This window comes from Delphinapterus leucas, chromosome 1 (assembly GCF_059928025.1).
Source record: "Delphinapterus leucas isolate spDelLeu-1000000601 "Yukka" chromosome 1, BTC_Dleu_Yukka2, whole genome shotgun sequence".
Taxonomy (NCBI): Eukaryota; Metazoa; Chordata; class Mammalia; order Artiodactyla; family Monodontidae; genus Delphinapterus; species Delphinapterus leucas.
The window spans coordinates 8,403,451-8,430,429 of record NC_143129.1 but is presented as its reverse complement, the minus strand read 5'-3'; the positions used below and the strand labels follow the sequence as shown (position 1 = coordinate 8,430,429).

Sequence of the window (26,979 nt, the reverse complement as noted above, 5' to 3'; positions counted from 1 at the left end):
GAAAAATACTTTTTAAAAATAAAAAACTAAACTAAAATAAAATAACCTAGAGATAGACCTGGAGAAAGAGAGTGAGAAGGAGAGGGATTGGGGGAGAGATATGAGTTGCTTAATGATGGATCCAGGATATATTTTCATCTATTGTTTTAATTGCAAGAATGGCCTATCCTTTTACTTACATAAAAGATGATTTTTAACATCCCTTCAATAAACTTTGTATGAAAAATATTTGGTGGGGGAGGGATAAATTGGGAGATTGGGATTGAGATATACACACTACTATATATATATATAAATGAAACAGATAACCAACAAGGACCTACTGTATAGCACAGGGAACTCTACTCAATATTCTGTAATGACCTATATGGGAAAATAATCTAAAAGAGAGTGGATATATGTATATGTATAACTGGTTCACTTTGTTGTACACCTGAAACTAACACAACATTGTAAACCAACCATACTCCAATAAAAATTATTTTTAAAAAATACTTGGGGCCGTACAGACTACAGAAGTGTGGCCTTTATCCATGGTGCAGGCCAAAATCACTTTAAAATATTCGTCAAACGCCTCAAGTTTATAAGACAGTCAAATTGGAAGTAAAACCTGGCATCCATCCCACATTACAAAATATGGAACTTAGTCATTATTATGAAAAGAAAATCAACGTTAATTGTTCAAATCATTCGCTCTCATTGACACCCCAAATTTCAGTGATTAGCGTCAGACAACCCAAACCAACCATGGTAACCCGTTCCCGAAACTAAATTTGGGAGAATGTAAAAGTGTCTTTATTTCTGATGAACTAAATAAAGGGGAAAACATTCCTCAAATTTTCCTCCAGTTCGGTAGCCTCTTTGCAAGAATCTAAACTCCAATCATGTCAGAAATGGGAGCACTGCAAGCTCTGATAAGCCCCTAAAAATTGTATGTCCAACTCAGAATTCAGAACTAAGAGATGCAGAATCAGGGCCAGGAGGAATGTGTAGTTATTTCTGGTTCTGCTGCAATTACCCTATCAAAATGGACTGAAATGCAGCTAGAAAGCCTGGTGCCCTCAGCCTAAAAGCTCTGGTCTTTTATTTTTTTAAGCGATTTCCTCATTTCTGGCATCTTAGCTGTGGCTTTCTTGAAGCTCACATGTTTGGGATTTTAAAAAATATATTCTCAAGTGTTTTAGCCTTTAGCTTCTCAAGTGTTGAAGGTTTCCAGGTTCATATCCCTGTTCAAAACTAAAATCGGTTCTGGTTTTGCTATTAATGTCTCCCTGTCTGTTGAACCAACGTTGTGCTACCCCTCCACCACTGAGTACAGAAAAATACCGCCTCCTGTCCTGGGTCTACTCGTTGTACTCAATTTTCTTGTCTTTTCATTGATGACTCATAACCCAGGCAGGCCAAGCCGCACGGCTACGGATGCAGAGGGACGTGACCACAGTGTACCTTCCACTTGGTCCTCTGAGACCAGGCTCTTTCTGCCATCTCTCGGGGGACATCCTGACCTTCGTTTGGTTTCCTACTACAAGCCTCTGTCTCTTCACGGATCACCGGGGAGCGCCATAAGAATGTCAACGACCATATGCCAAACTCTTAACGGAAAAGAATACTGAGAGCCAGGCTGGCTGTGTAATGTACCATGGTGACTGATGGGACACACTTGACCTTACTGGAGAAGCACTGAAGCCAGGTCTGGTCCGAGCTCCGTAAAGGATTGGGGAAAGCAGAGCGATGAATGCCCAGGCTCTGGGACCAGACAGACCTGCGAATCGCACCTCCATTCCTTAGCTGGTTGACCCTGGGCAAATAATTTAGCTTCACAATGAGTTTCCTCATTCTTTTTTCTTTCATTGAAGTATTTACAATGTGGTGTTAGCGCCAAGTGTACAGCACAGTGATTCAGATATAGATATAGATATATATATATGTTCTTTTTTACGTTCTTTTTCCTCATAGGTTATTACAAGATACTGAGTAGAGTTCCCTGTGCTATACAGTAGGTCCTTGTTGGTTATCTATTTTATATATAGTCGTGTGTATATGTCAATCCCAAACTCCTAATTTATCCCTCTCTCCCGTTTCCCCTTTGGTAACCATAAGTTTGTTTTCTATGTCTGTGAGTCTATTTCTGTTTTGTAAATAAGTTCATTTGTATCTTTTTTTTTAGATTCCACATATAAGTGATACCATATGATATTTGTCTTTCTCTTTCTGGCTCACTTCACTCAGTATGGCAACTCTAGTTGCATCCATGTTGCCGCAAGTGGCATTATTTCATTCTTTGTTATGGCTGAGTAATATTCCATTGTATATATGTACCACATTCGCTGTATCCATTCATCTGCTGATGGACATTTGGGCAGTTTTCTCATTCATTTTTAATTTGTTTTTTGCTGTGCCACGCAGCTTATGGATCTTAGCTCCCCGACCAGGGACTGAACCCAGGCCCTCAGCAGTGAAAGCACAGAGTCCTAACCACTGGACCACTAGGGAATTCCCAGTTCCCTCATTCTGAAAATAGTTCTGGGAGATATTTCCCTCATGGAGGAATTAAAATCATTTACCTAATACAGGGTGCTTTTTAAAAAATTATTTATTTACTTTGGCTGTGCCAGGTCTTAATTGTGGCGTGCAAGATCTTTAGTTGCGGCATGCGGACTTCTTAGTGCAGCGTGCAGGCGGGATCTACTTCCCTGACCAGGGGTCGAACATGGTCCCCCTGCATTGGGAGTGCAGAGTCTTACCCACTGGACCACCAGGGAAGTCCCCAGGGTGCTTGAAATGAGTCAGTGAGACAACCTGTACTAGAACTTAGCCCCGTGCCTGCCACACAGCAGGGACCCAAAAGTTAGCAGTTAATTGTGTACTGTAGCCAACCCTGCACCCTGCTAGCCAGAGTTTCCTCACTCTGATTCTTTCCCCAAGTGATCAGCCCCAGTTCACACTACCAAGACCCTCACCGTATCTTCACACTATCTTTCCTTTTTTCACCTTCTCCATTTCCCTAACATTTAATCCCACTTCCCATGATCATTTTTTAAAATTTATTTATTATTTTTGGGGAGCTGCGTTGGGTCTTTGTTGCTGCGCGCGGGCTTTCTCTAGTTGCGACGAGCGGGGGCTACTCTTCGTTGAGGTGCGCGGGCTTCTCATTGCAGTGGCTTCTCTTGTTGCGGAGCATGGGCTCTAGGTGCACGGGCTCAGTAGTTGTGGCTCACGGGCTCTAGAGCACAGGCTCAGTAGCTGTGGCGCATGGGCTTAGTTGCTCCGCGGCATGTGGGATCTTCCTGGACCAGGGCTCAAACCCATGTCTCCTGCATTGGCAGGCAGATTCTTAACCACTGCGCCACCAGGGAAGTCCCCCATGATCATTTTTCTTTGTCTTTTTCTTTCCTGTTCTCTCAAATAACCTTCATCTTACATCTTCTTTCTCGATACTCTTCCTTCCCCAGACATTCACTGAGTGCCCACAGCGTATAATCCTTGTGTCGGGAGGTGGGGACAGAGGACTCACCTCTTCACAAACAAAAGAGAAAATAAGCCATCACAGTACAGAGACATAAGTCCTGTATATAAGATATAATCTAGATAATAACATAGCATACAATATATAATAGAATATACACTGGGCACCATCCGAGAACAGAGGAAGAACATTTTATGGAGACTTGAAAACACCCAGGGAAAGTGGACTAAGGGTCTGTGGGGTGTCAGGTATCACATTAGCCACTTGGAACATTTTGTTTAATATTCACACAGTGGTCTGAGGGAGGCACTGTCATCTTCTGTCTAGAAGAGAAGAAATTTTCATATGCTGCTTCCGACAGCTTCCAAAGAGAGAGCTTTTAAAAAAGAAAAAAGAAAACAAAAACAAACAAGTGAAAAAACAAAGAGTGTTTATTGAGTACTTTCTTTGTGCCAGCCTCACTTACAAAGAAATACATTTTAAGTCATTTTACTCTTTTTTTTTTAATATTTATTTGGTTGTGCCAGGGTCCTCAGTTGCGGCAGGCAGGCTCCTTAGTTGTGGCATGTGAACTCTTAGTTGTGGCATGAGGACTCTTAGTTGCAGCATGCATGCAGGATCTAGTTCCCTGACCAGGGATCGAACCCAGGTCCCCTCCATTGGAAACGCAGAGTCTTAACCACTGCGCCACCAGGGAAGTCCCCACTTTGCTCTTTATAACAACCCTATACTATTACTATTTCCATTTTACTGAGGTACAAAAAGATTAAGTAAGCCGTCCGTGGTCACACAGCTAATAAGTGACAAGACCAAGGTTATTTAAATCAGGAAAATTAATGAATGAACACTGAATGTCCAACAACAGGAGAACGATAAATTACAAAAGAGCGATCTAAAGGAACAGCAACCAGAAATTAAAAATCATGATTTAGAAAAAATATAATGGGATGGAAAAATATTGATCATATAACATAGATGTTTAAAAGGGCAGAATATAGGGACTTCCCTGGTGGCCCAGTGGTTAAAACTCCATGCTCTCAATGCAGGGGGCACGTGTTTGATCCCTGGTTGGGGAACTAAGATCCCACATGCTGGAAAAAATAAATAAATAAAATGAAATAAACGTTGTAATATCTATTAAGCAAGGGTTGTTACAAATAATTTTTTTAAAGGGCAGAACATAAAACAATATATACAATATGATACCAAATTTGTCTGTATTTAAATCCTTAAATACATAGGAAAAGATTAGAAGAAAATATTTCAGAGCTTTAAGATCTCAGGATGTCAGGATTACAGGTGATTTGTATATCTTCCCTTTATACTTGACTGCATTTTCTAAGTTGCTTTAATCTCTTTATTTTATTTGTATACATATCTACATGTACACAGATTTTTACCTAAACGCATAAATGTGATCACACGCCTCTATCATCTTTTCTTCTCTTTTGCTTGGTTCTCCTACGCATACAATTACCTTGCTTTGCCCATGCAGCCATAAATACTTCACAGGAATCCCTCCAAGCCATCCAGTGAAGGCTCTGCTTAGCTTTTTTTTTTTTTTTCAATGGCTTCATTGTAGCCAGTGAAGTGGAGATAGTATCATTTATTCAGCCATCGCCAATTGTTGGCCGTTCTCTCCGTTTGCAGGTTTCCACGCTCCAAGGACATATGTTAAACTCAGGCCAGGCTTTGCTCCTGTGGAATGGGGTCAGGGCCCCCAGCACTCCACACCTCACGCTTCCATGGCTGGTGTGAACTGCTTCCTCTCAGGAGCCCCCTTGTCACTCGGCTCACTCTGCTTTGTCCTCAAGGATCCTCCAGCCCCACTTCCTCCAGGATGTTTGCTGTTCATCTCTCCCAAGATGGATTAGGGACACCTGCGTACCCCCAGCACCCTAAGCTCTGATAATTAACTCTCCTCTTTTCTCTCTTCCACCAAATCGAACCTCGTGAGGTTGACTCTTTATCCCCAGCACCATTATAGCCTCTTGTACATTTTAGCTGACGAAGCAGATGGATGGATAAATGAACAAACGAAGAGATGAGTGAACAGAGAGAGGCATGAAACACTGTGATGTTTTGAGACTTGACAAGTAGTTCTTATAGGTAGAGTACAGAATTAATGAGAAAGTGGGGGAGAAGATAGATCAGAGAAGTTAAAAAAAAAAGGTCAGATCCTAAAGGGTCTTGTGTAATAAACTTAAACTATGAACTTTTTATCCTAAAGAGTATGGCAGGGCTTCCTTGGTGGTGCAGTGGTTAAGAATCCGCCTGCCAGTGCAGGGGACAAGGGTTCGAGCCCTGGTCCGGGAAGATCCCACATGCTGCGGAGCAACTAAGCCCCTGTGCCATAACTATTGAGCCTGCGCTCTAAAGCTCGCGAGCCACAACTACTGAAGCCCGCACACTTAGAGCCCGTGCTCTGCAACAAGAGAAGCCACCGCAATGAGAAGCCTGCGCACCTCAATGATGAGTAGCCCCCCCGCCCCCGGCCGCAACTAGAGAAAGCCCGCACGCAGCAACGCAGACCCAACACAGCCAAAAATAAATACATTTATATATATATATAAAAAGAGTATGGCAAACCACCGAAGAATTTTAAGCAGCAGAATCATTATTCAATTTTTTAAAATTCGTTAAGCAGGAGTGTGTGAAAAGCCTAGAAGAAGCCAAAGCAAGACAAGGAACCCTCGGGAGGTGACAGAAAGGATCAAAGGGAGAAATGATGAGGGGCCTGTATGTATCAGTCGTCAGGCTACACCTGCGCCGCGAGTTCTCATCTAACCTTCCCACCATCTCAGGAGTCGTGGTTCATGCTGCACCCACACTGAGAAAACAGAGTTAAAAGGAACACAGAATTCACCAAGGGTCACCATGTTAATCAAAGATGTGCCCAGACCAGACCTCAAGTCCCTCTGCCTCAAAGCCCGTGAGTTGTCCAGTGTGGATGTCAGAAGCCAAGGCAATGACAGAACCAGAGGACGGGATGCCATTGAGGGATGTTATTGAAACAGAATGAACTAAGCTGGGCAACTGAATAGACACAGCAAGTAAATCAGAGGGAGATTTTTAGAATGGTACCCAAATTTCCGATTTAGCAATTTGGTGGTGTCATTCATCCAAAAAAAAAAAAAATGGCATTTGAAATGAAAGATAATGAGTTCCATTTGGGACATGATGAATTGGATCTGCACTTATGATTTGTTCATATGTATATATATTTACATCATTTAAGGACATCATGCATTACCAATTCTATGTTTAAAGGTCTTTGCATTTCCCTAGTGTAAATCTTCCCAGCCGTCAATACTAATATTGTCAGCTGATGTTTATTGAACAACTACTGTGTGCCAGGCATATATATCATTTAATTCATAATAATTAGTTTTAGGATTAAATGATAGAGCGTATGTGAGGCACTTCACAGAGTGCCTGGCATATAGTATGTGCTCAGTAAATGGAGAAATGATACATGAGGCTATAGAGGTAAAGAGAGGTCGAAAAAGTAGTCAAAAATCACATATCTAGTAACAACTGTTCTAAATATCATATATATTCTAATATTATATAATTAATATGACTAAAGCTTTAAGATCATAATAAAGGTCAAAAATGTCACTAAATTTAAAAACAGCACATTTAAATTTGGGTGGTAATGGAAGCTAATGAAAGAGAGAATAGATAATTGAAATCTCACAACAATTTCAATTTTTTTATTTACCTGTAATATCAACTCTTTTTTCTCTTAATTATTAGCATAAAATAGAAAAATTGGATGGTTTGTGGCTTTCTGGGACATGTAAAAGAACTTGAAAAATCTAAAATACATTAGTATCTAAATAAATTATGCTTGAGGGTATAACTTGCTATTTTCATGGAAATAAAAATAACAGGTAGAAAGTATGCCTACCTCTTCGAAATTCATTTTTGTTTTTCTCAGTTTCATATAGTATAAGATGACCTTTCTAAGTGTCTTCAGTTTTTTTTCAATTAGTCCTTTCTTTTTTGGTTTTATCTTTCCTTTCCCAAAATGTAATGTGCATTTATGCCATTATTTTATTACAGTCAGTAGATTAATGATTGATGTTTTGACTAATCGCAGATTGCTGTGTTGAGAAACTGTTTAAGGAATAGATATTTTTAAATTCTACTTTATCATTTTTGATTAAACATTTTTTTTCCACAAAGGATTGAGAGGGCAAAAAAACCAATAAAACGATGTCTATTAGAATAACTGAAACGCAATCAAGATTGAGTTATATGTCCCCATATAAGATTTAACCATATAAAATATTCCATTCTAGAGGAACACTTATTACTTGAAAAAGTGTTTTATTCATGTGGTCTACGAGATAATGCCAGGTAATACATAACCTTCAGTTGCATGAATTAAGCACGTCTGAGATGTATTTTGTGGCTCCATATTTTTTAGAAAATAATTACTATGTAACTCCTAGGGAAATCACTTTGGATGCTCTATAGATCCCTTTTTTAAAAACAGTTTAGATAATTTAGTTATTTGCCTAAATGTTTTAAAAGGCCTTAAATGGAAACAAAATGGCACTGAGTTTATTTCATTTACTCTAAATAAAGATATGAACCATAAGTCAAATCACAGATTGTGATAAACGTGGGGAACTCAACACAAGCCTACAGAAGAATAAAGTCTTAAATATTTCAATTGCTGAAAGATTGACTAAGGCTCTGTTTAATTATTAGTGCTATAAAAAGTGAGTAATATTTACCTGGCCATAACAGTACTGTGTAAAAGTAACTTATCTTTCCTGCCAGGTGCCACATTTCTCACAGTTATTAAAAAGAATGAAAAGAAATCTTTACATAGTCATTATTTTTCCAGATCTGCCACCCCATCATCTTATATAATTGGGGGCTTGGGGGTTGTTAAAGAAGCTGATTTATTTATTTAGTTAGTTATTCAGTGCCAGTGCTAGCCCAGGTCTTCAATGAAATCAGTGACAAATGGCATTGTTAGTAAAGGGTATCAGCAAAAACGCCCCAGTAAGCCATGGTTTGGCAAAAACTAACTGGTTCTTCTTCTAAGTCCTCTGTAAACTCCCCAGTAGCTGCTTCAATCAGTCCATTTGAATGATGAGTCATTTCGGGTGCTTGCTCTTAATAAATCCAGGTATAAACATACCCACAGGGTCTTTCTGGTGTATATGCTTATGCACGGTGCTGACCAGAAATCCGACTTTACAAGGATGTCCATTCCTAACAGATATGTCATAATGCCTTGGAAGAGTGTATTCAGGAAGTTTACAGTGACTGTAATTCATTAACTGAACTTCAACATCCTCATGCAGTACGGGCTCAGATGACATTACCGAACGCTTTCTGGATTTTGGCAAAGATGCCTAGGAGTCATTAGTTATCTGTCAATCATTTACAAATCCTTTCTGAAATCAGTTAGCAAATAATGTTTTATCATTATAAACATGTATCCTTGTACATGTGAGTCACTGTAAGTGTGCTCTGTGGTGGTATCTGAGTTCGGTGGGATAATGAAGGTGATTAAATGCCCACATTCACCAAAAGGAAGTGGTTAGACTGCCTTGATTGGGAAAAATAATTACTAAAAATTGAGGTTGTAATTTCTTTTGTGCTTTTTCCCCAGCCCGGTTGGAACCTAAATTGTTCATTAACCATCTGTGGGGCTGAGTTCCGAGCACCTGTTATTCATATCACATGTGAATGTTATTCCAGCCTTTCTTTCACAAAAATATGTTCATTTCTCACAAAGTACTGAGTATCTATTTCTATTCAATTAGCCTCCTAGATAAGCTTCAAAAGACCAAAGTAACTCATTAATGCAACGTTTCCTCCACATGCCAGTAAGTTCTACAGGAACGTGAATAAGAGTGACAAATAGCAAATAGTATGTTTTAAAGGTTCTGGTGGGAGTTATTAGGAACCCAGTAATGCTATCATCCTTTAACATTTTTTGTATATTTTGTAAATAATTCTGTCTAATCAGAAGCATGTAACAAAGAATGAAATCCAATCTTTTTTATTGTTCCATGTTTTATTAGCCATACACAAAAAAGGAAGAGAAAGCAAAGCATTACATAATACTATTAAACTATAAATCATGGGAGGTCTTCTATAGGGTGTCAAGTAGTATGTGACTAAACTAAGAACTGGTGTCAAAAACAAAATACAAAAGAAGAAACTTGCATATGTTTTCCAAAATTTCATTATGGAAGATGAGTCTCTCACCCAAGAACCCAAGTCACACGGTCCATACTGGTTTTTAATGACATCAAAATATGTATTGGGCACTTTCTATATATGATCTCATTTGCTTCTCACAACAAACACTATTGGATTCCATAATTTTTGTCATTTTTACTTGAAGACTCTAATGCTCAAAGAGGTCAAGCATTGCCTTGCCCCTGAGTAGGGAACAAAGTGAGTATGGCAACTGTGAATTTTCTGACCCCAAATCCCAGATGCTTAACTACTACCTTCATGGCGACCATGATCTTATAATGTGCTCTCCTGCTCAGACAGGCTGCATTCACCAACCACAACTTCATGGTTTTTCAGGTAAAGACAATTAGGTGAACAGCCAGCGTGTTGGGAGGATTTGATGGGCAAGGCTATTTGATGGGTTGAATAATACGTAAAGCCTTAACAAATGTGTGTCCAACACTCAGGCACGTGTGAAAGAAGACCTACATCTTCCAAAGCAGTTATAGGTGTAAAATATGCCTGCAAAAATATATGCTCCTCCTGGGTTTCTATCTTAAAATTAGAGAAGAAATCATCCGTTTCAATAAAAATCATATTTTGAAATCCATGATATATTTAAAAGAAAAAAAAGGAATCTAAGTAAATAATACCTAATGTATTCATGCAAAGTAGAGTGTACACAAGAGCTTAAAGCTCAGAGAAAACAACGGCATGTTTATCAAATGCCACCTCTGGACCACAGTCATGGCCACTGCCAATTCTCACCCTGATTTCCAGGAGTCACCCAGGCCCCACGCCACCCAAACCAGACACAGAGGAGAGTGTACGTCCAGCAGGGCGGGAAGCCAGCAACACAGCTAAAACGCGGCAGAGAGGGAGGACGTGAGAGGTCTTCCTTTATTCTCATTTCTCTTCTAACTGGTCTTCCCATATAGCACTTTTATCTTTCCGATGCAGTATTCCAACCATATCTTTCCGATGCAGTATTCCAACATTTCAACCAAAATAACATGAAGCAAGAGGAGAAATGAAAACATAACAGTAATCAGAGTAAACAACAAAGGAAAAAGGGGGGATAATGAATTCTATAATGTGACTCTTCAGACAATGACTGCTTAATCTATTACAGTATATGACGTGTGAAATTATGTTACAACCAACGTCCATATATTCAGTTATAAATGACCCGTACACATACATACGCACCCCATTTACTTAGTTTAAAAAAAGCATCCACACTACTATATATAAAATAAATAATCAACAAGAACCTACCGTAGAGCACAGGGAACTCTACTCAAGATTCTTGTAATAAGTTATATGGAGAAAGAACCTGAAAAAGAATGGATGTATGTATATGTATAACTGAATCACTTTGCTGTACACCTGCAACTAACACAACATTGTAAATCGACTATAATATAAAATCAAAATTAAGTTAAAAAAAGAAGCATCAATGTTAATATTGTTTAAAAGCACATAAAGGCTTGAAAATATTGATACATGGGCTTTAGTCACTGATTGAGAAAGATTCTCTTCCAGAAACCTAAAAGAATAAAATAAAATTTCAATTTTAACATGAAAATTAGCTAGTGTCATAAATTTATATTCCAACTTACCCAGTATCCCTATCCAAGCAAAACTTTCAGAAAAGGTCACTTTGTTTTTGTCAACTGCACTAAGGCCCAAGTCTGTGAGTGTTAGCTAGCAATACTAGGTGTCCCTCTGATCTTGCAAATAATTTTCCATTTATAAAACTTTAAAACTTGGACTTTAGCCTTATTAACATTTTGATTTAAACAACTGATCTAATTAGGTTATAATGTGTTCAAGTCTGTTCTCTACGTCTGTGAGTCTGTTTCTGTCATAGATAAGTTTGTTTGCATCATGTTTTAGATTCCACATATAAATGATATCATATAGTATTTGTCTTTGTCTGACTTACTTCACTTAGTATGATCATCTCTAGGTCCATCCATGTTGCTGCAAATGGCGTTATTTCATTCTTTTTTATGGCTAAGGACTATTTCATTGTATATATGTACCACATCTTTTTTTTTTTTAACAAGATGTTGGGGGTAGGAGTTTATTAATTAATTAATTTATGGCTGTGTTGGGTCTTCGTTTCTGTGCGAGGGCTTTCTCTAGTTGTGGCAAGCGGGGGCCCCTCTTCATCGCGGTGCGCGGGCCTCTCACTATCGCGGCCTCTCTTATTGCGGAGCACAGGCTCCAGACGCGCAGGCTCAGTAGTTGTGGCTCACGGGCCTAGTTGCTCCGTGGCATGTGGGATCCTCCCAGACCAGGGCTCGAACCCGTGTCCCCTGCATTGACAGGTGGATTCTTAACCACTGTGCCACCAGGGAAGTCCCACGTTTTGTATATACTTCAGCCAAAACAACATATCACTAAAGACTGAATGCAGAAGGAGATGTGAGAATCCAGGTTTCTATTAAGCTAGACATTAAAAAGACTTCTGAAAATGTCACTTTTTATGGATTATTTTGTTTTGGAAAACAGCTATTTTCAATTTTCAATGTGTTATTTATAGTAATATACTTTAATAACTACAAATTAATATATTTATAAGTAATACTTTTTTAGAATGGATATATATATATAACTGATTCATTTTGCTGTACACCTGAAACTAACACAGCATTGTAAATCAACTATACTCCAACAAAAATTTTAAAAATAATAATTTTTTTACTTTCTCAATTTTAATGTGGAATAAAATAAATACTAATAGATATAATTCACATAAGCAAAAAGCTTTTAGAGCTTATAATTTTTAAGAGAATGGCTGCTTTTCAGGATCATAGGTCCTCTAATATCTACATATGTACATTTCTGGTATTATGCCACATTATTGTTTGACTGTTTAAAGAACTAACAACAAAGAACTGACATGGATGATTATAATTACCCAATCCTTGTTAGTTTGAAATATACATTTACTTGCCCAGCTATGTACTTCACTCCCCAGCCTCCCTTGCAGCTAAGTGTGGGTATGTGTCAAATTTCTGCCTAGTGAGCTGTAAGCAAAGTGTTTACATGGCACTTTCAGGAAATGTCCTGGAAAAGGAATATGTGTTTTCTCCCTTCCTCTGTACTGCTTCCTGGTAGTGATGGCTGACCTCTAGCAGTCATTTTGGAACACGAGGACAAGAGACAGAGGAGAGTAAAACGGAAAGAACCAGGTCCTGGACAACCTTGTAGGGCCACTGTACCATCATTACCTCTGAATTTCTTTTACAAGAGATAAATAAATGTCTTAGTTAAACCACTGGCATTCTGCTTTTTCTATTATACACAGTCAAACCTAATCCAAAAAAATTAAAATTTTGATGGGAAAAAAATGCTATACATAAACATTCTGGGTTTTCCAAATAGGACCTCAGGCCAATAAAAAAATTAAAAAAAAAAAAGTTTGCTCCATTAGCAAAATCAAGACATACAAGAAAATAACTAACTGTTGTTCCACAACATAGGAAAAGACATACATTGCTCTAAGAATCCAGACTTTATTACTTTAAAGAACAACAGGGATATTTCACAAGAGCCTAAAACTACCCTTGGTCATTTGAGTAATAATTCTTTCATGGTCAGGAGTAATCCAGATTTTTTCCATGGATTCAAGGAAAGAATGATAATTTTTAAATTATGGAAAACGTATTACACATTCATCATTTTGGCAGCATGAACCTCAAAGTATAAGTTTTACTTTATCGGGGTAAAGAGATAGGCTGCCCTTTTAATCAACTGACCAGTGTACAAACAAGCTAAGGTTAACTCCTCAGCTAATGAACAGGCATGATAAAAAAGCTGGTTGACAAAACATGAATAAATAAATGAGCACAAGTTCGGTAATGCTACCTGTAGTGCTTCAAAGTGTCAATCATATCCCTAGTCATCACTTAAAGAATGAATGTCTGCCAACGTTATCATCTAAAATATATTTACAGAGGTCAGAAGAGCTACGTCCGTCCTCCTCTATGCAAAGAGGTGATGACATCAAGGGGGTATGTCACAAGCCTAAGTTTAGTTAGTGGATTTAAGCTGGTTTGGAGTTTTATCCACTAAGTATGATCTTCTGACCCCTCAGTTTTACAACTTTCCACTCTCTGAGCTGCACTGCACCTCTCCGTTTCTGAGTTAATCATTTGTTTGCCATTATCTGCCGAGAGTTCTTATCTCTTTTGCTGTCACTTTATAACAGGGTCCTCTTATCAACCTGCATAGAGTCACGTGATTAGTCCAAGCCTATCGAAAGTTTCCATTCCTCTGATTAGAAACCATCATGAAACTGGATACATTGTTTACAGCAGGTCACTAATGCTGGAAAAAGTACAGAGTCCAGGGAAATACTTGCTTGTAACTTTCTGGATTCTTGGATTTTTTTTGTTTTTTGCTTTTTCTTAACTTTCACTAAGGGTTACTGTAGTCTGATGTGTCCTCCCCAAGGCTACAAAATTTGACAAGCTGCACTTTTTCTTATGCTCAATGATTTCTGCTTTAAGCCAAAGGACTGCCTATAATTTCATTAACAATGTCTTCTAATTCGGATACTGGGGATTTACAAGAATCTCTAAAGCACGGACTTACACCTATTGGTAAGTAGGAGTTGCTCTTTTTATCATCTATTTATTATCCTGCTACTACACTAATACATGTAATTTACTCTCATTGATGGGTTTACTATTATAAGTCACTGCTTTTCCAATTGTGTTTATTAAAAGCACATAAGTCCACATATATATCACACATATATCTTTCTTGAAGTTCAAAAAAGGCAATCGAATACTTCAAGTATTCATTATATCCTCTGTTTTTGCACGTCATCCTATTAGCCTAAAACGGCCAGAAAACAAAATGTAGAATATCTCACCTTCATCCCTAATATTTTCTGATAATTTTAAATGAGAAATAGTAAACTAAAATTTGAACACCTTGAAACAAGTTAGCCATATGGAGTCACCATTGATCAAACTTCACCAAGTGCTTTCGCGTATCTGTGGAGTTTCAAGCCACATCACAGTATGTCTCATTCATTGCAGATATCATAGAAAACTTTTGTTTTTCGAGCCAAAAACAAAAACAAACCAAAAAAACCGTCATTAGTTAAGGATTAGAAGTTAAGGGTGACTGTTTTGCAAAATAATGAGCATGTCTTCTTTTCATAAACAGAATAAGTAAACAAAGTTTATTTTCATTTTTAAAAAATAATGGCGAGTCACAAACGTTAACGTTACAGCAAGAATACCTTTAATTAATCCTGAAAGTAAAGGACTAAAGGGAAGTAATTCCCAGGGGTCTGTAATTATTAGTCTGTTGGAAATCTTGCCCTTCTTCCTTCCCACTAGTTTTTGAAAGACCTAAGCCCTTTCTTGTAGCCCTTTCTTAGACTTTCGAACCGGAATTTCCCTGTAATTCGCAGAGGCAGAGGCCTGTCATCGGCGCTGAATTCCAGCGCCGCTGGAACAAGAAGGAAAATCAAGGCTTCGGCTTTTCCTCTCTCTCCCTTGATAACCAGCTGACTCCACCGAACGCAGTGATTGCTTTTTTTATGGGCCAACTACACCCTAAAGTATATCAGTTGAGGAAATGGTTACCAAAAATAATGTTCTGTACTTACGAAAAAGAAAACACCGGGAAGGCAGGCAGAGTGCAACAGAGAAGCAATTGCTCTGTTGATAAAAAGAAAATACGGGCACAGAAGGAGCTGGAACAGAACACAGAGCGATTTCAAATCTTTGCCCGGGGCGCAGCCGCCTGGGCGCATGGGCGAAGGGTCCCTACAGGCAGCGGCCGCGCTGGGCCACCGCGCTGCTGGCGTCGGCGGCGCGCGGCGAGGGCGCGCTCGGGTCGGGGATGCGGGGGCGCGCGGGGAGAGGCGCGCTCGGGCCGTGGAGGCGGGGGCGCGCGGCGAGGGCGCGCTCGGAGACTCACCCGCCCGCGGATGCGAATTCAGGGCGAGGGCATTCCCGAGACCACACACGAGGACCCCCACGGCGCGGCGCAGACCCGGGGTGAAGGAATGCGGGGGAGATGGTAGAGAAGCCACTTTCGCATTGCCTCGGCTACCGCGGAAGAAGCGCATTTTTCACCGGACGCGCCGGGTCCGTCCCGGGCGTGAAGCTGGACCACCTGCAAGTTTGGGGTCCGCCGGGTCCGGAGCGCCGGCAGCCGGCTGGGCGTCCGTCTAGCCCCGGAGGGATCGCTAGAGGCTGAGCCTCAAGAAGGCCCCGAAGGAGAAGCCCAGGGCCTCCGCGAGCCCGCCCCCGACACCCGAAACCTGTGCGGGCACTTCCGGGCGCCAGATCCTAGGGTGACAAAATAACAGTGAATTTTCCGGTTAAAAAACCCCTCTTTCCGGATCTCATTCGCAGCCACCGCCCCCTCCCGGCCCAGGCACACTCTCTCCCCCGTCCCCGGGTATTGCAGCCCCACGGTTGGTTGTGGGGTGTCCCTATTTACCCGGAGGCTGCTGCTGGCACTGAGGGTCCGTCTGTTCCACAGCGTAGCCTCCCGGGGGTGCTGGGGGCCATTCCCGGGGTTCTTGGCTAGACCGTCACCCGGAGGGACACTGGAGCCATCAGGTCCTCCAGTGGGTCCCTGAAAGCCAGTTGCCTCTTGGATGGGGGTCTGACCGCCCCGGGCAGGCCCAGTGAGGAGAACCCACGGGTGCAGCTCAGAGGGTCTGAGGTCCCGGTGGCTTTGATGGCAAGTTGCACGTTGGGATGGAGTGGGGAGAGGTTCCCAAAACTAAGCCCAGTGTATGTACAGCTCAGTCAGGGTTTGAATTCTACATCAGCTCATTTGTGTTTTTCTGGGAAATGTGCCTCTGTTTATCTAAAAAGCTGTCTCTATGGGTCCTAGAGACATGGCATGACATTTTTCTTTTATGCACACCGGTGGTTCCATGAAAATTGCATATAGACGTCTGTGCTCATATAGAAAAGTGAAAATAAGATGCCGTTGTTCCTTCTGCCTACCTGCAAGATAATCTGTGTGGTGTAAGAGCAGGAGACTTGGGTTACAACCAGATAGTTCCCCTAAAGTTAACTAGCTCTGGGATGCTGTCCAGATTCTCGGTTTCTGGCTTAGGCTTTTTCCTTTCTCACAAATGGGGTGATTTTACTGAATCACACGCAGTACTACTTTGAGAGAGACAATAAAGTACCTGTCTATGTCAGCAAAAGAGCCAAACCTGTGTGGTAGGAAGCATGTCATGTAACGAGTATTTATTGACCCTCTTGCAATGTGCTCAACGTTATGTTTGATTTCTATTAAATTTATGTCATTCTTCGAATTAAGTGCATTTTTGAAGAATATTATACAGTCCATATAATGTTGCATCCTGACCACAGGAGGTTCTGTCTGTGTGGTTAGGGGTACGTAATACACAGTGCAAATGCTGTCTTGAGACTGTGATATAAACGTTGTTATCTGGTCCCCTTAGCACTCTCGGAGTCTGATTTGATTCCAGTGATAACCTCCAGTAAGCTCTGTGCCCTTAAGATCTCTGGAAGTCAACGTCACACAGTGGAAAGTGAGAAAGCCTGTTATGTCACCATAACCTCTAGCCAGCTTTATTTGCAGTGCTGTTTAGAATACCAGCTACCCAAGCCCATGGTCTGATTCTTGCTGCTGGGCTTAGGCAGCCAGTTCCCTCCAGGAAGCTGAGTCTCGGAGCCTTGTCTCCTTCCCGGGTCCTGCCTACTTCCGAAACAATGCATCTCAGATTCTCTTTGCTGGCCTGGATCCTCAATTGTGATGGGACTTAAAGAATTTCTTTAATGCCTCTTTTAATAAACCAAGAGAGGTGTATGGATGAAGCCAGAACAGAGGCTTGGGAATGCTTTTTTTCTTTACTTGACCCCTCCCGGCAGACACAATGTCTAGGGTTATCTTGGATTCAGCCTTGAACTTGAGCTGAGCTAGAGAGGGAGGGGCTCTGGGACAGTCTCCCGCCAGTTTTCCAACCTCCCCAAACACCTCCAGGGATGCCTTATGCAGGGCAAGAGTCAGATGTCTTACTCCCCAAGTCCAGAACCTACCTCAGGATAAAGCTACTTATTTGAGGGTATGTCTTCACTCTTCACCTTGCTGGAACAACTTCTCTGAGAAACCCACTCGGCTTCAAGGAACTTCAGGAGTTTGGGGGGCCATTGTGTCTGGGAAGGGCCTGGGGAAGAGCTGAAATGTGACCCGGTGTATGAGAGATTGAGCCTGGGGAAACATGTGGACTGAAATTGACCAGACCGATCAATAAAGGCTGCCTGTGTGTTTTTGTGTGACTGACAAGTAAGAAAAGATACATTTTACTTTTAAACCTCAAATAAGCTGAATGTCTGCGGGTAATGTGATTGAGTCCTGAGGACTGTGTCAGACACTGCAAGATGGTGGCGTTGGCAAGAACCTCCCACTGGAAGGATCCATTTTTAATGGTCCTTAGAATGGCAAGCGATTCCCTTCCTAGTTGTTTTCCTTACAGAGGATGGTTTAGGGGAAATTAGGGAGAAAGGGCAAAAGATAAAAGAACTGATATGAATAACAGTGCGGTGGGCTGCTCTTCTGACACGATCACCTGTGCATAAAGTTTATTTTGTTTTAAAAAAGTTTTCTTTGTTAGCCTTACTTTACTGATGAAGAAAAAAATGGACTCAGAAAGGTCAAGTGATTTACCCAAGGTCACTCAGTTTGTCAGAGAGTGGGGCTGTAAATGGAAATCATGGATGTGACTCTGAAATCCGTGCTTTTTCCTCAAGGTAGTATCTTTTTGCTCTTGTTGATATAAAGCAATTATGATTACAAACAATGTTTGTCTACTCAGACTTTCTTCAGAAAGGCATTTTGGACTTAAGTAAGACATTTGTCAATCGCTCTTTATCTCCCTCTTCAATCCGCAGTGGAAACCCCGAAGAATTTGGAAGGGTGGGCTGGGGCGTGGCGTATGGGTGGGGTGGAGCCATCTGGAGCCCTGAGAGCTGAGCAGAGATGGGGGGCGGGGGGGTGGGAGCAGGGAGGCACTTCTGGTCTCTGACTCTGGAATTTCCTGAAAGGATCTCTGGAGTTTGACGTTGAGCTTGCAGTTCTGTGGCTTATGGTAGCAACTCGCGAGGCTCCTGAGTGGATGAAAAGGAAATTGAGAGGAAATTCACAGCATCCACTTGTTATAGAGTCAGTGATATGAGGACGGCAGGGAAATCACCCAAAATGAGAGAGTTTAGAGAGGACTTTTTACTCCTAAGAAACGAGCAAAGGTCTCCTGGGGGGAGGGCATAGGGAAAGAGATAGTTTAAGCACCTCCTCCCCCGCCCTTTTTAAGCACTTTTGACAAAGCCGGGTGTGTCTCCTGCAGGGAGATGCTGGTCCCACGCCCGGCGCTAACGTTTTCCACAGTTAATGCTGCTGAGCCTTGGCTCTGGACGTCCGTAGCCTCAGGGCCCCAAAGCTCCGCCGCCTCCAGCGGTGTCTATAGGATTGGAAAGAAAACTGTTCGGAACCCGCCACCAGGTCCCCGAAGCGAGGCCCCACAGTGTCCAGACGAGAAACCCTGGGGGAAAGCGAAAGAATTCTTCCCCAAGGCTCGGCGCACGCTGGCCACCATCTCTTAACCACGAAAGTTGTCTGCAAGTCGGAAAAGGAGCTGACACCCTCCGAAAAGCGCGATCCGCGGCATCTCGGGGCCCCTAACACTCTCCCTACGCCCGCGCGGCATGCCCCAGGGGGACGAGACCACCCCGAGTGCCGCCTTTCCAAACCCACTCTTTCTCTATTGTCCAAGAGGGACCTGAATTGCTCGACGGCCGCAGTTCTGCGGGTCCGGCGCTCTTGGATCTTAAGAACCAGAACACCCTGCGCGGGGGCTTCCCTAAGGCCGGAGGCTCCCGATGTCCAACCCCGCGCGGCCACAGCCGGGGCCCCATTCGGAAGCTAAGCGGCACGTCGTCCTTTCCCTCATGAAGCTTCCAGTCTGGCCAGATTCAATGGGATGTCAGCCTAGAATCACCTAGTGCTCAGATCTGAGTTCCCGGTCCAGATTGAGGCGCGGGAGGGACCACGGGGGGTGGAGTCGCCGTGTGAGCGTTCAGCAGGTTTCACCCAGCGCTTGGGGGCCCGCAGGCGCCAGCGTCGTCCTCGAGAACGTCACTCAGTGTTCTGGTTTGTCCCGAGAATGGACAGGGATGGTTCCGAGAGTGGAGTCTCCAGTGTTGAGCTGGAGCTGACTCACATCTCCATTTCAATTACAGAGAGGAAGAGCTAGATTAGATTGGACCACCTACCCAAGGTTATTTCCCAGCCGGCTCCTTTCTCCAGACCGGATCTCCCCATTCACCTCGAAGGGCACCGGCTCGACCAAGGTGGGACGCGCCTAGACCCCTGGGCAGGGGCAACCCGCCCCAAAGAAAATGAAGTCTAAAAACTTCTACAGGGAAGCCTTATTACCGAGAGCCGTAGATTCCGATAACACAGGCCAAAGTCTCCAAAAACCTCACCTGTCCTTCAGGGAAAGGATGCGAGTTTGTTTGGAGGGGGTGGAGGAGTCTTGATTACCGAGATAAATGCGGCACCTTGCGTTTTCCTCGCTGGTAAAGACGGGGCCCTGATATACTAAGATACTCCCATAGTGACTGTGAGTCAGTCGCCATTGGCTGGCCACCCCCTACCAGGCAGTCTTTCTAGGGGTAGAAGGTCTAGCTAGACTGGCTGCAGTTTTTCCTCCTGGACTACAGGCTGTTTACTCGGGCAGCAGAAAGGGATTTTTTTTTTTTTTTAACATGACACGACTTCTCACCTATTCCAGTTTATTCTCTGAAAGCTTCGGCCAATTCGATGCTCTTTGTTAATTTATATGTCTGCACTAAAATTTAACCTCTCTTTAAAAAAATAAAAAAGTGCTTCGAACGCGGGGGTGGAGCGCCTAGGAGCGGGGGGGGGGTAGCCCAGCACCACCCCCCTTCCCGGCTCCAGCTCAGCAGCGGAACTCTGGGGTTCTAGCTGAACTTAATTTTCAGAGGAAAGCAAAAGTGGCTTCTGATGGGCTTTTCGAGTGGGAGGGGCGGAGAACTTAGGCAGAACCCGAGCTTCAGTAGACTGATAAACTTGTTTCTCTTTCCCCTCGGGCTATCCCGGCCTGGTAGTGGAGACTTTCGGAGGGGAAAAAAAAAAAAAATCTAGGTTTCTTCTGCGGCTAAAGAGTAGGCACGTGCTACGAGAAAAGTATTCTGGTTTCTCGAAAGCACCAAAAAGTAGGAATGGAGGAGGTGTTAGACATTGTTTCCAAGGATGTAGATTTGCAAGTTTCGTGCGGGGTTGGGCGGGTCGTGCTGGGTCGTGGCAGGCTTCTCCCACCCAGGCGGGCGGGAGACGTAGGTCTTCCACGCTGTTCTTCCGGGGACACGTGTCTGCCGAGCCCAGGAAACTTGAACCAGTCCTGAAAATCATCACCTCTTACGCCTTTGCAGACTGCACGCGGGAAGCGCGCGGGGCCGCCCGACACTTCTCAGGTCAGGTCAGGGGCAGGCTGTGCCCGACGCGCGCTCGGTAACGCGGCGCGGAGCCACGGGAAGGCGGCGGCGGGAGAGCAAGGCAGTCGCATCCTCGCGGGCGGGGAGCGCGAGACCCCCCTCCGCTCCTGCCCGCGGGTGGACGGGGCGCACGGCCCCGTGGCGCTGAGTCTGGATAAAATATGCCGGGACTGCGCTTCTCGGGCTCATCAAGGCTGCGGGAGCCTCCCCGAGGCATCATCCTTTGTAATTGCAACCGTCAATCAACGCTCGAAGACACAGTGAGAACCGGCAAGGACGAGCCTGGAGACCAGCCCCGTAGGAAAGGAGGTGGAGGCGCGGGGGAAGCGGGGGGAAAGGGGAGCGAAGTTTGCCAGGAGTTGGCAGGGGAGCGAGGGAGCGAGTTGAGAACGCGCGGGGCGGCTAAAGCCGGAACGGTCTCGCCCGGCCTCGCGTCCCCACCGGTTGGTTAAATGCCCCGCAGCCGGGGTGGATTCCTAAGTGCGCTCCCACTAAGAGGCAGTCGGTGAGACTTCCCCGGAGGAGGGTGGGAGGCGTCGGCCCGCCTGCCGGGGCTTTATCATTCCAAGGCGGTGGGTGTATCTCTCCGAGAACGCAGACCACCGCGAGCCGAGACGTTTAGACCACACAGGCCCAGTCCCCCATCCTCATCTCAGGTGCCTCCCCTCCTGGCGTCCGCTTCGCCCTCCCGCCTCGCGCGGAGGCCTCTGCCACCTGGAACCATCCCCAGGTAACCGACCCGGCACCGCGGGCGAGCTCGGGCACCTCCTCCCCCAGCGCTCCTTCCGCCAGGGTGCTCTGGGAGACGCCCAGGCCCATCCCAGGTCAAGGGGCAAACGGGTCTTGGGCTCCAGTGGGGACCCTCAGCCCAGCGGAATTGAAGGGGCAAAGGGCCAGAGTAAGTGCTAGGGTGGAGGATGGGGGAAGGGTGCACTTGGAGGGCGGGAAGGAGCGCGAGGTCGGAAGCCCCCCCTGCCCCCCCTGCCGCTGCGTCTGCTCCCCTAAACCCCACGCAGAGCGCCCGGGGTAAAGGTGACTGTACTCTCGGGTCTCTCCCGCGGGAGATTTCCCGCTCTGTCCACCGAAGGCGGGGTTTCGACGTCCCCCGAGGGGACCTGGAAAGGTCTGGGGCCCTCGGGAGCTCCTCCGTTCCTGGAGCTGGAGGCCCGGAGCACTGGGGGCTCGGGGTTCCTTTGGTTCTCAGAAAGGGAAGTTTTCTCTCGGCTTGAGACCTCCTGCGCTTTCGGTGCCCTTTGGGCTCGCAGCTGACTAAGCAGAGCCGTCAGCCTAGACTAGAGCTTCAACTGTGGATTCTCTTAAAACCTTGACCCCAGCCCCTATTCTCCCGCCATCGCCGCGCGCTTTTGTGAGGAGACAAATGGATACCAGCTGGCCCTTTGTCACCGTCACTCCAGGTCTCTGGGGGTGTGATGGGAGGGCAGACTGGCCTAGACAGAAGAGGTGTCAGGTGTGGCCTAAACAGGGCCCTTCTGGGGCTGAGGCTGGGCTCTGAACACGATCACAAAGTTTGCCTCCAGCCAGGTCAGGCTCAGCCCCAAGTCCCCAGCAAAGATTTAGGCCACACTGCAAGTCCCTGGTGCTGTCAGACCCCCTGTCTACTTCTTTCAGCTCTCCTAACCTCGTCCTCCCGTCCCAGCAACCAGAGGGCCTTCCCTCCCACAGAGCTCCAGCCTGGTGTTGGGAAGGCGTTGCAAAAGTGCCCCCATATGCTGTTTGGTTGCTGTGGGATGAGGGTGCTCTTAAATTAAGGCTTTGTAATAAACTGATGCTCGAAGTTCACCTGTATCTATAAGGAAAGTGCAGCGAGCACTGATGTGAGCCCTGAGACTTTATCCCCTTTCTGAATTTAATTCACAGTGATACTTCAAATAACTATAGGAAATCCTGCAAATGGACGGACTGTCACTAAAATCTGAGCATCTTAAGGGTCACTAGTTTTGGCAACTTCAGCCCGCTCCCCTTTACAAACTAATGGGCAGCCCTCCCACCAAGCTTAAACATTTTCATGAAACCTGCAGATGCTACTAAAACTGAGATTTAAATAACTTAAATTCTGCATACTGCATGTTAAACAGCAAAATGACAAATCAGTTTCGGGAGGCAACAGTATCTGAATCGCCAGGCGCGGCGAGGCGATGAACGACCCATTTCATATAAAAGTGTAGATTATGCATGGCAGTGATTGGAGTATTTTTCAAGTCATCAAATACTGGACTGGCCAGTTTGACTGTGTGATCTCTATACCATTCAAGTAGAATAAATTCAGAGCCTTTGAGATTCAAATTCACCCCCTTGTGGATGGACTCTGATCTTTACCCGGTCTCACAGCAGACACTGAATATGAGGCATTTCACATGCAGTCAGGAGGCTGGAAAAAAAAAAAATGTTTTCATCTTGTTGGGATGAGATCTGAAAACTTTGAAGATGGGGCTGGGCGGGTGGAGGAATAGCTTGCATAACAGATGGTTCTTTAAAACTTTTTTTAAAGTGCGGGGCCTCTGGGATGTGGATCGTCCCACCCAAGAGGCAGCAAAATGAAAAAGAAAGCCCAGGCTGCGCTTTGCATTCTATATGGAAACCCAGTTCACCAAAATTTAGGAAGTCTGCCGCCAAGATAATCTTGGGCTCGAGGAGGCGGGGTGGTGTTTATAAGCGAGAGAAGGAACTGGGGAAGAATGGGGAAACGGGGATAGCCGTTCAGATTCCCGGCGACACGGCTGCCCCCTCGGTGAGCAGGTGAACCGTGACGCTCCGCCACTCCCGGGGGCCCGCGGACTGAGTGCCGAGGGGAACGAGGCCGGGAGACCCTCGAGAGCAGGTCAGCTCTTCTTTTCATTTCTGGGTTGTTTAAATGTGTTTAACTCCTCCTGCAGCCCCTCACCCGGCGCGCGCGGGGGGCGCCCCCTCACCCCCAACTCCCACTCGCGTCCCTCTGGCTTCCCCTCTGCGCGCGGACACCTCCGCCCGAGCTTCTCCTTGGCCGCCGCGCTCAGACAGAGGTCGCCTCTCACCCGCTGTTAAGACCCGCCGCGTGCGCATCCCCCGCCCCGGGCCTGGGTGGGGTAGGAGGGGGCGAGGCGGGGTGAAGAGGTTGGGGCAGGCGAGGGGACTGGAGCCTGCGCCTCGTCCTCATTGGCTGGCGCCTGGTGTCCGACCCGAGTCCGGAGCCCGCGTCTCCATTCACTGTTATCACCCCTCATCCCCTCTTGCCCCTGCCCAGACCTACTCGCCTCCCTTCTCCTCCTCTTCCTCCCCTTGTCCTTCCCAGCCTCGCCTCCCCGGGCTGGAGAGGAGTAGACGAAGCGACAGAGGGAGGCTGGAACTTCCTAACTCCAAGCCTGACAGCGAGCGGGAGGGAAGCAGAGACGGGGAAGGGGCGGAGAGGAGAGGAAAGCCGAGGAGGGAGAGGAGAGTGAGGCCAGAGAAAGCGCGCGAGAGAGACCCTGCGGATCCCGAGCGCTGGGCGGCGGAGGGCGGGGTGCGGGTTGCCAGAGCCGAGCCGTCCGGGAGCAGCGGCACCGCCGCGGCGGCAGCAGGTCGGCCGCCGCCTCCGCTGCGCGCCCGGAGCTGGGCCGTACGCGCGTTCGCGCCCCGGGCAGCTGCGCCCTTGCCGAGCCGGACCGGGGCGCCCGGACGCGGTCTAAGCCTGCAGCCCGCTGCTTCCTCCTCGCGGTTCCGGGGCGGCTCGGGAGCCGCGAGCCTGGACGGGGCTCGGGGGTCCTGACGGCAGCCCCGGAAGCGGCGGAGGCGCGCTCCTGACGGCGGGCGAGGAAGCAGCCACCCGGTCGCCCCCTCCTTCTTCCCGGTGGAGTTGAAGCTGTGCTGCCGGCGTCCAGGTGCTGGGCTTCCGGACCGGCACGGACCCCCTACCCCGCCCGCGGCCGCCTTGTCATGCTGCCCAAAGTGGAGACGGAAGCTCTGGGACTGGCTCGGTCGCATGGGGAACAGGGGCAGATGCCGGAAAACATGCAAGGTAAGGAGGCGCTCGCGGCGCTTGGCTCCCGCGGCTCCAGCGCCCCGGGCTCGCCCCGCGGGCTGCAGCCGCCTGCCCCGCGCGGGCGCTTGAGTGGCCGCCGAGCGCTGGTCGCCGCGGGGCTGCGGGGCTGCGCGCGGGCGTCGGGCCCCTTCCCCAGGGGCAGGCATAAAAGTTTATGGCTCTTGAACAATGCGGGGCGGGGATTTTCCAAGCAATGCCTAATTGGCCACTTCTAATTAAGAAAAGAGAGGCTTCGAGCTCTGGCTACAAGAGCGGGGCAGCTTCAGGCTAAAGATCTTATTATTCTAAAGATCATTCTAAGGAACGGAATGTCTCGCGGGAAACCCGAGCAGGTTCCCAGTCTTTGGAATCGGCGGGAACTTGAACCAGTGCTCTTCAGCGGTGGAAGAACACTGCCTGGCAAAGTCAACTGCAGGGAGAGATGGAGCCTCGGGGAGAGCGGGCTTAGCGGTGTTAGGACGCATGGGCGCCCCACAGCCCAGGCGCACCCAGGGAGCCGGCTCGTATTTGAACAACTTCATAAAACTGCAGGCAGAACTGGAGAGAACCAGTTATTCCCAGCCCGTCCTCTGGTCGGGCGCTGCGGCGTGAGTGTTGGGCGGGGGCGGCGGTTTAGTCTCAAGCTCTTCTGTCTGAGACCTGGGAAACTGGAAGTCCTTTTTCATTTCCCAGATTTTGATTGCTAATAACAACAGCAAAAAAAAAAAAAAAAAAAAAAAAAAGGCAAATCCCGTAGGCTGTATTTTCGCCGCATTCCAAAATAAGCGACTCTAGATCTGGCCGTATTGAGCCCTTCAGAAGTTTATCGCAGTTGCTCGGGGCCGGGGAGGGAACAATGCTAGGAAAAGTCACCGGTGCCCTTCCATCCTCGCCCCTGCCAGCGCGCAGGATGTGCGGGCCGGCGGGCCTGTGATCCCGGAACGCTTCCTGCCATCCCCTTGAACGAACTTGAAAGGGCCGGGGAGGCGTTGAGAGCAGAGTTCAGGGCTGGTGCACGCGGCTGTGCGGGAGAGGCGGCGCTGGGCCCGGGGCCTGAGGTCGCCCCGCTGCTTTGAGAAGACGGGGCGGCGGGAAGGCGTGCGTCCTGCTGGTGGGGTCGGATACCAGTCGCGGATCCTGGGGTCTCGCTCAGCCTCCAGGGAGGGCCGTGGACGTCCCCTGGGCCCAAGGCCCTAGAGTCCAACTTGTAGGTTGGCTGCCGAGGGGACCCGGTTGGCCCAAAGAGGCTTTCCCTCTGGCACCTGGGATTCCGGGAAGGGAGGTCGGGGGAAGCGGCGCCGGGGAGCTGCCTCCGAGACCCTCCGCCTTCAGCTGCCGCGAAGGACTATCCTTTGGGCGTCCTTGGGGCCGGCGAGATTTTTGGGTCAAGGGGAAGTTTCTGCTTCTCCTTACCGCGCGCGTTTCTGGGTGACTCGGGAAAAGCAGCGGAGGGAGAAGCTGGAACAGGAAGCCGGGGAGGCAAGAATCAGGGTTTGGGGGGAGGTGGGAGGGAGATGCCATTGCAATATTTTCTTTGTAGAATTCGAGAGGGGCGTTCTCGACCCGACCTACTGCCCCAGAACAGAAAGCTGGCTTTCCCTGGTGCCTAGGCCTCCGGGAAGCCTCCGGCCGCTGGCTCAGCCCCGGGGTCGAAAGCGGGTGGGCAGCGCCCGGGCGAGGCTTCCTCCATCCAGGCCACGCGGCCTGCCGCCGGAGGGGAGCCCCGGCGGACAGGCACCCCAGGACCGGGCTCGCTTTGGTCTCGG

At 46.6% G+C, this 26,979-nt stretch overlaps 1 protein-coding gene across 1 annotated transcript in view; it reads left to right on the top strand.

The window, feature by feature from the left end:
* The first annotated feature begins 13,767 nt into the window (after positions 1 to 13,767).
* Positions 13,768 to 26,979, top strand: part of NR5A2 (nuclear receptor subfamily 5 group A member 2) — a 128,391-nt gene continuing 115,179 nt past the window's right edge. The window contains exon 1 of the mRNA XM_022561991.2: positions 13,768 to 14,295. Coding sequence (XP_022417699.1) covers positions 14,232 to 14,295 — 64 coding nt within the window. The 5' untranslated portion in view covers positions 13,768 to 14,231. The remainder of the gene's footprint in view (positions 14,296 to 26,979) is intronic.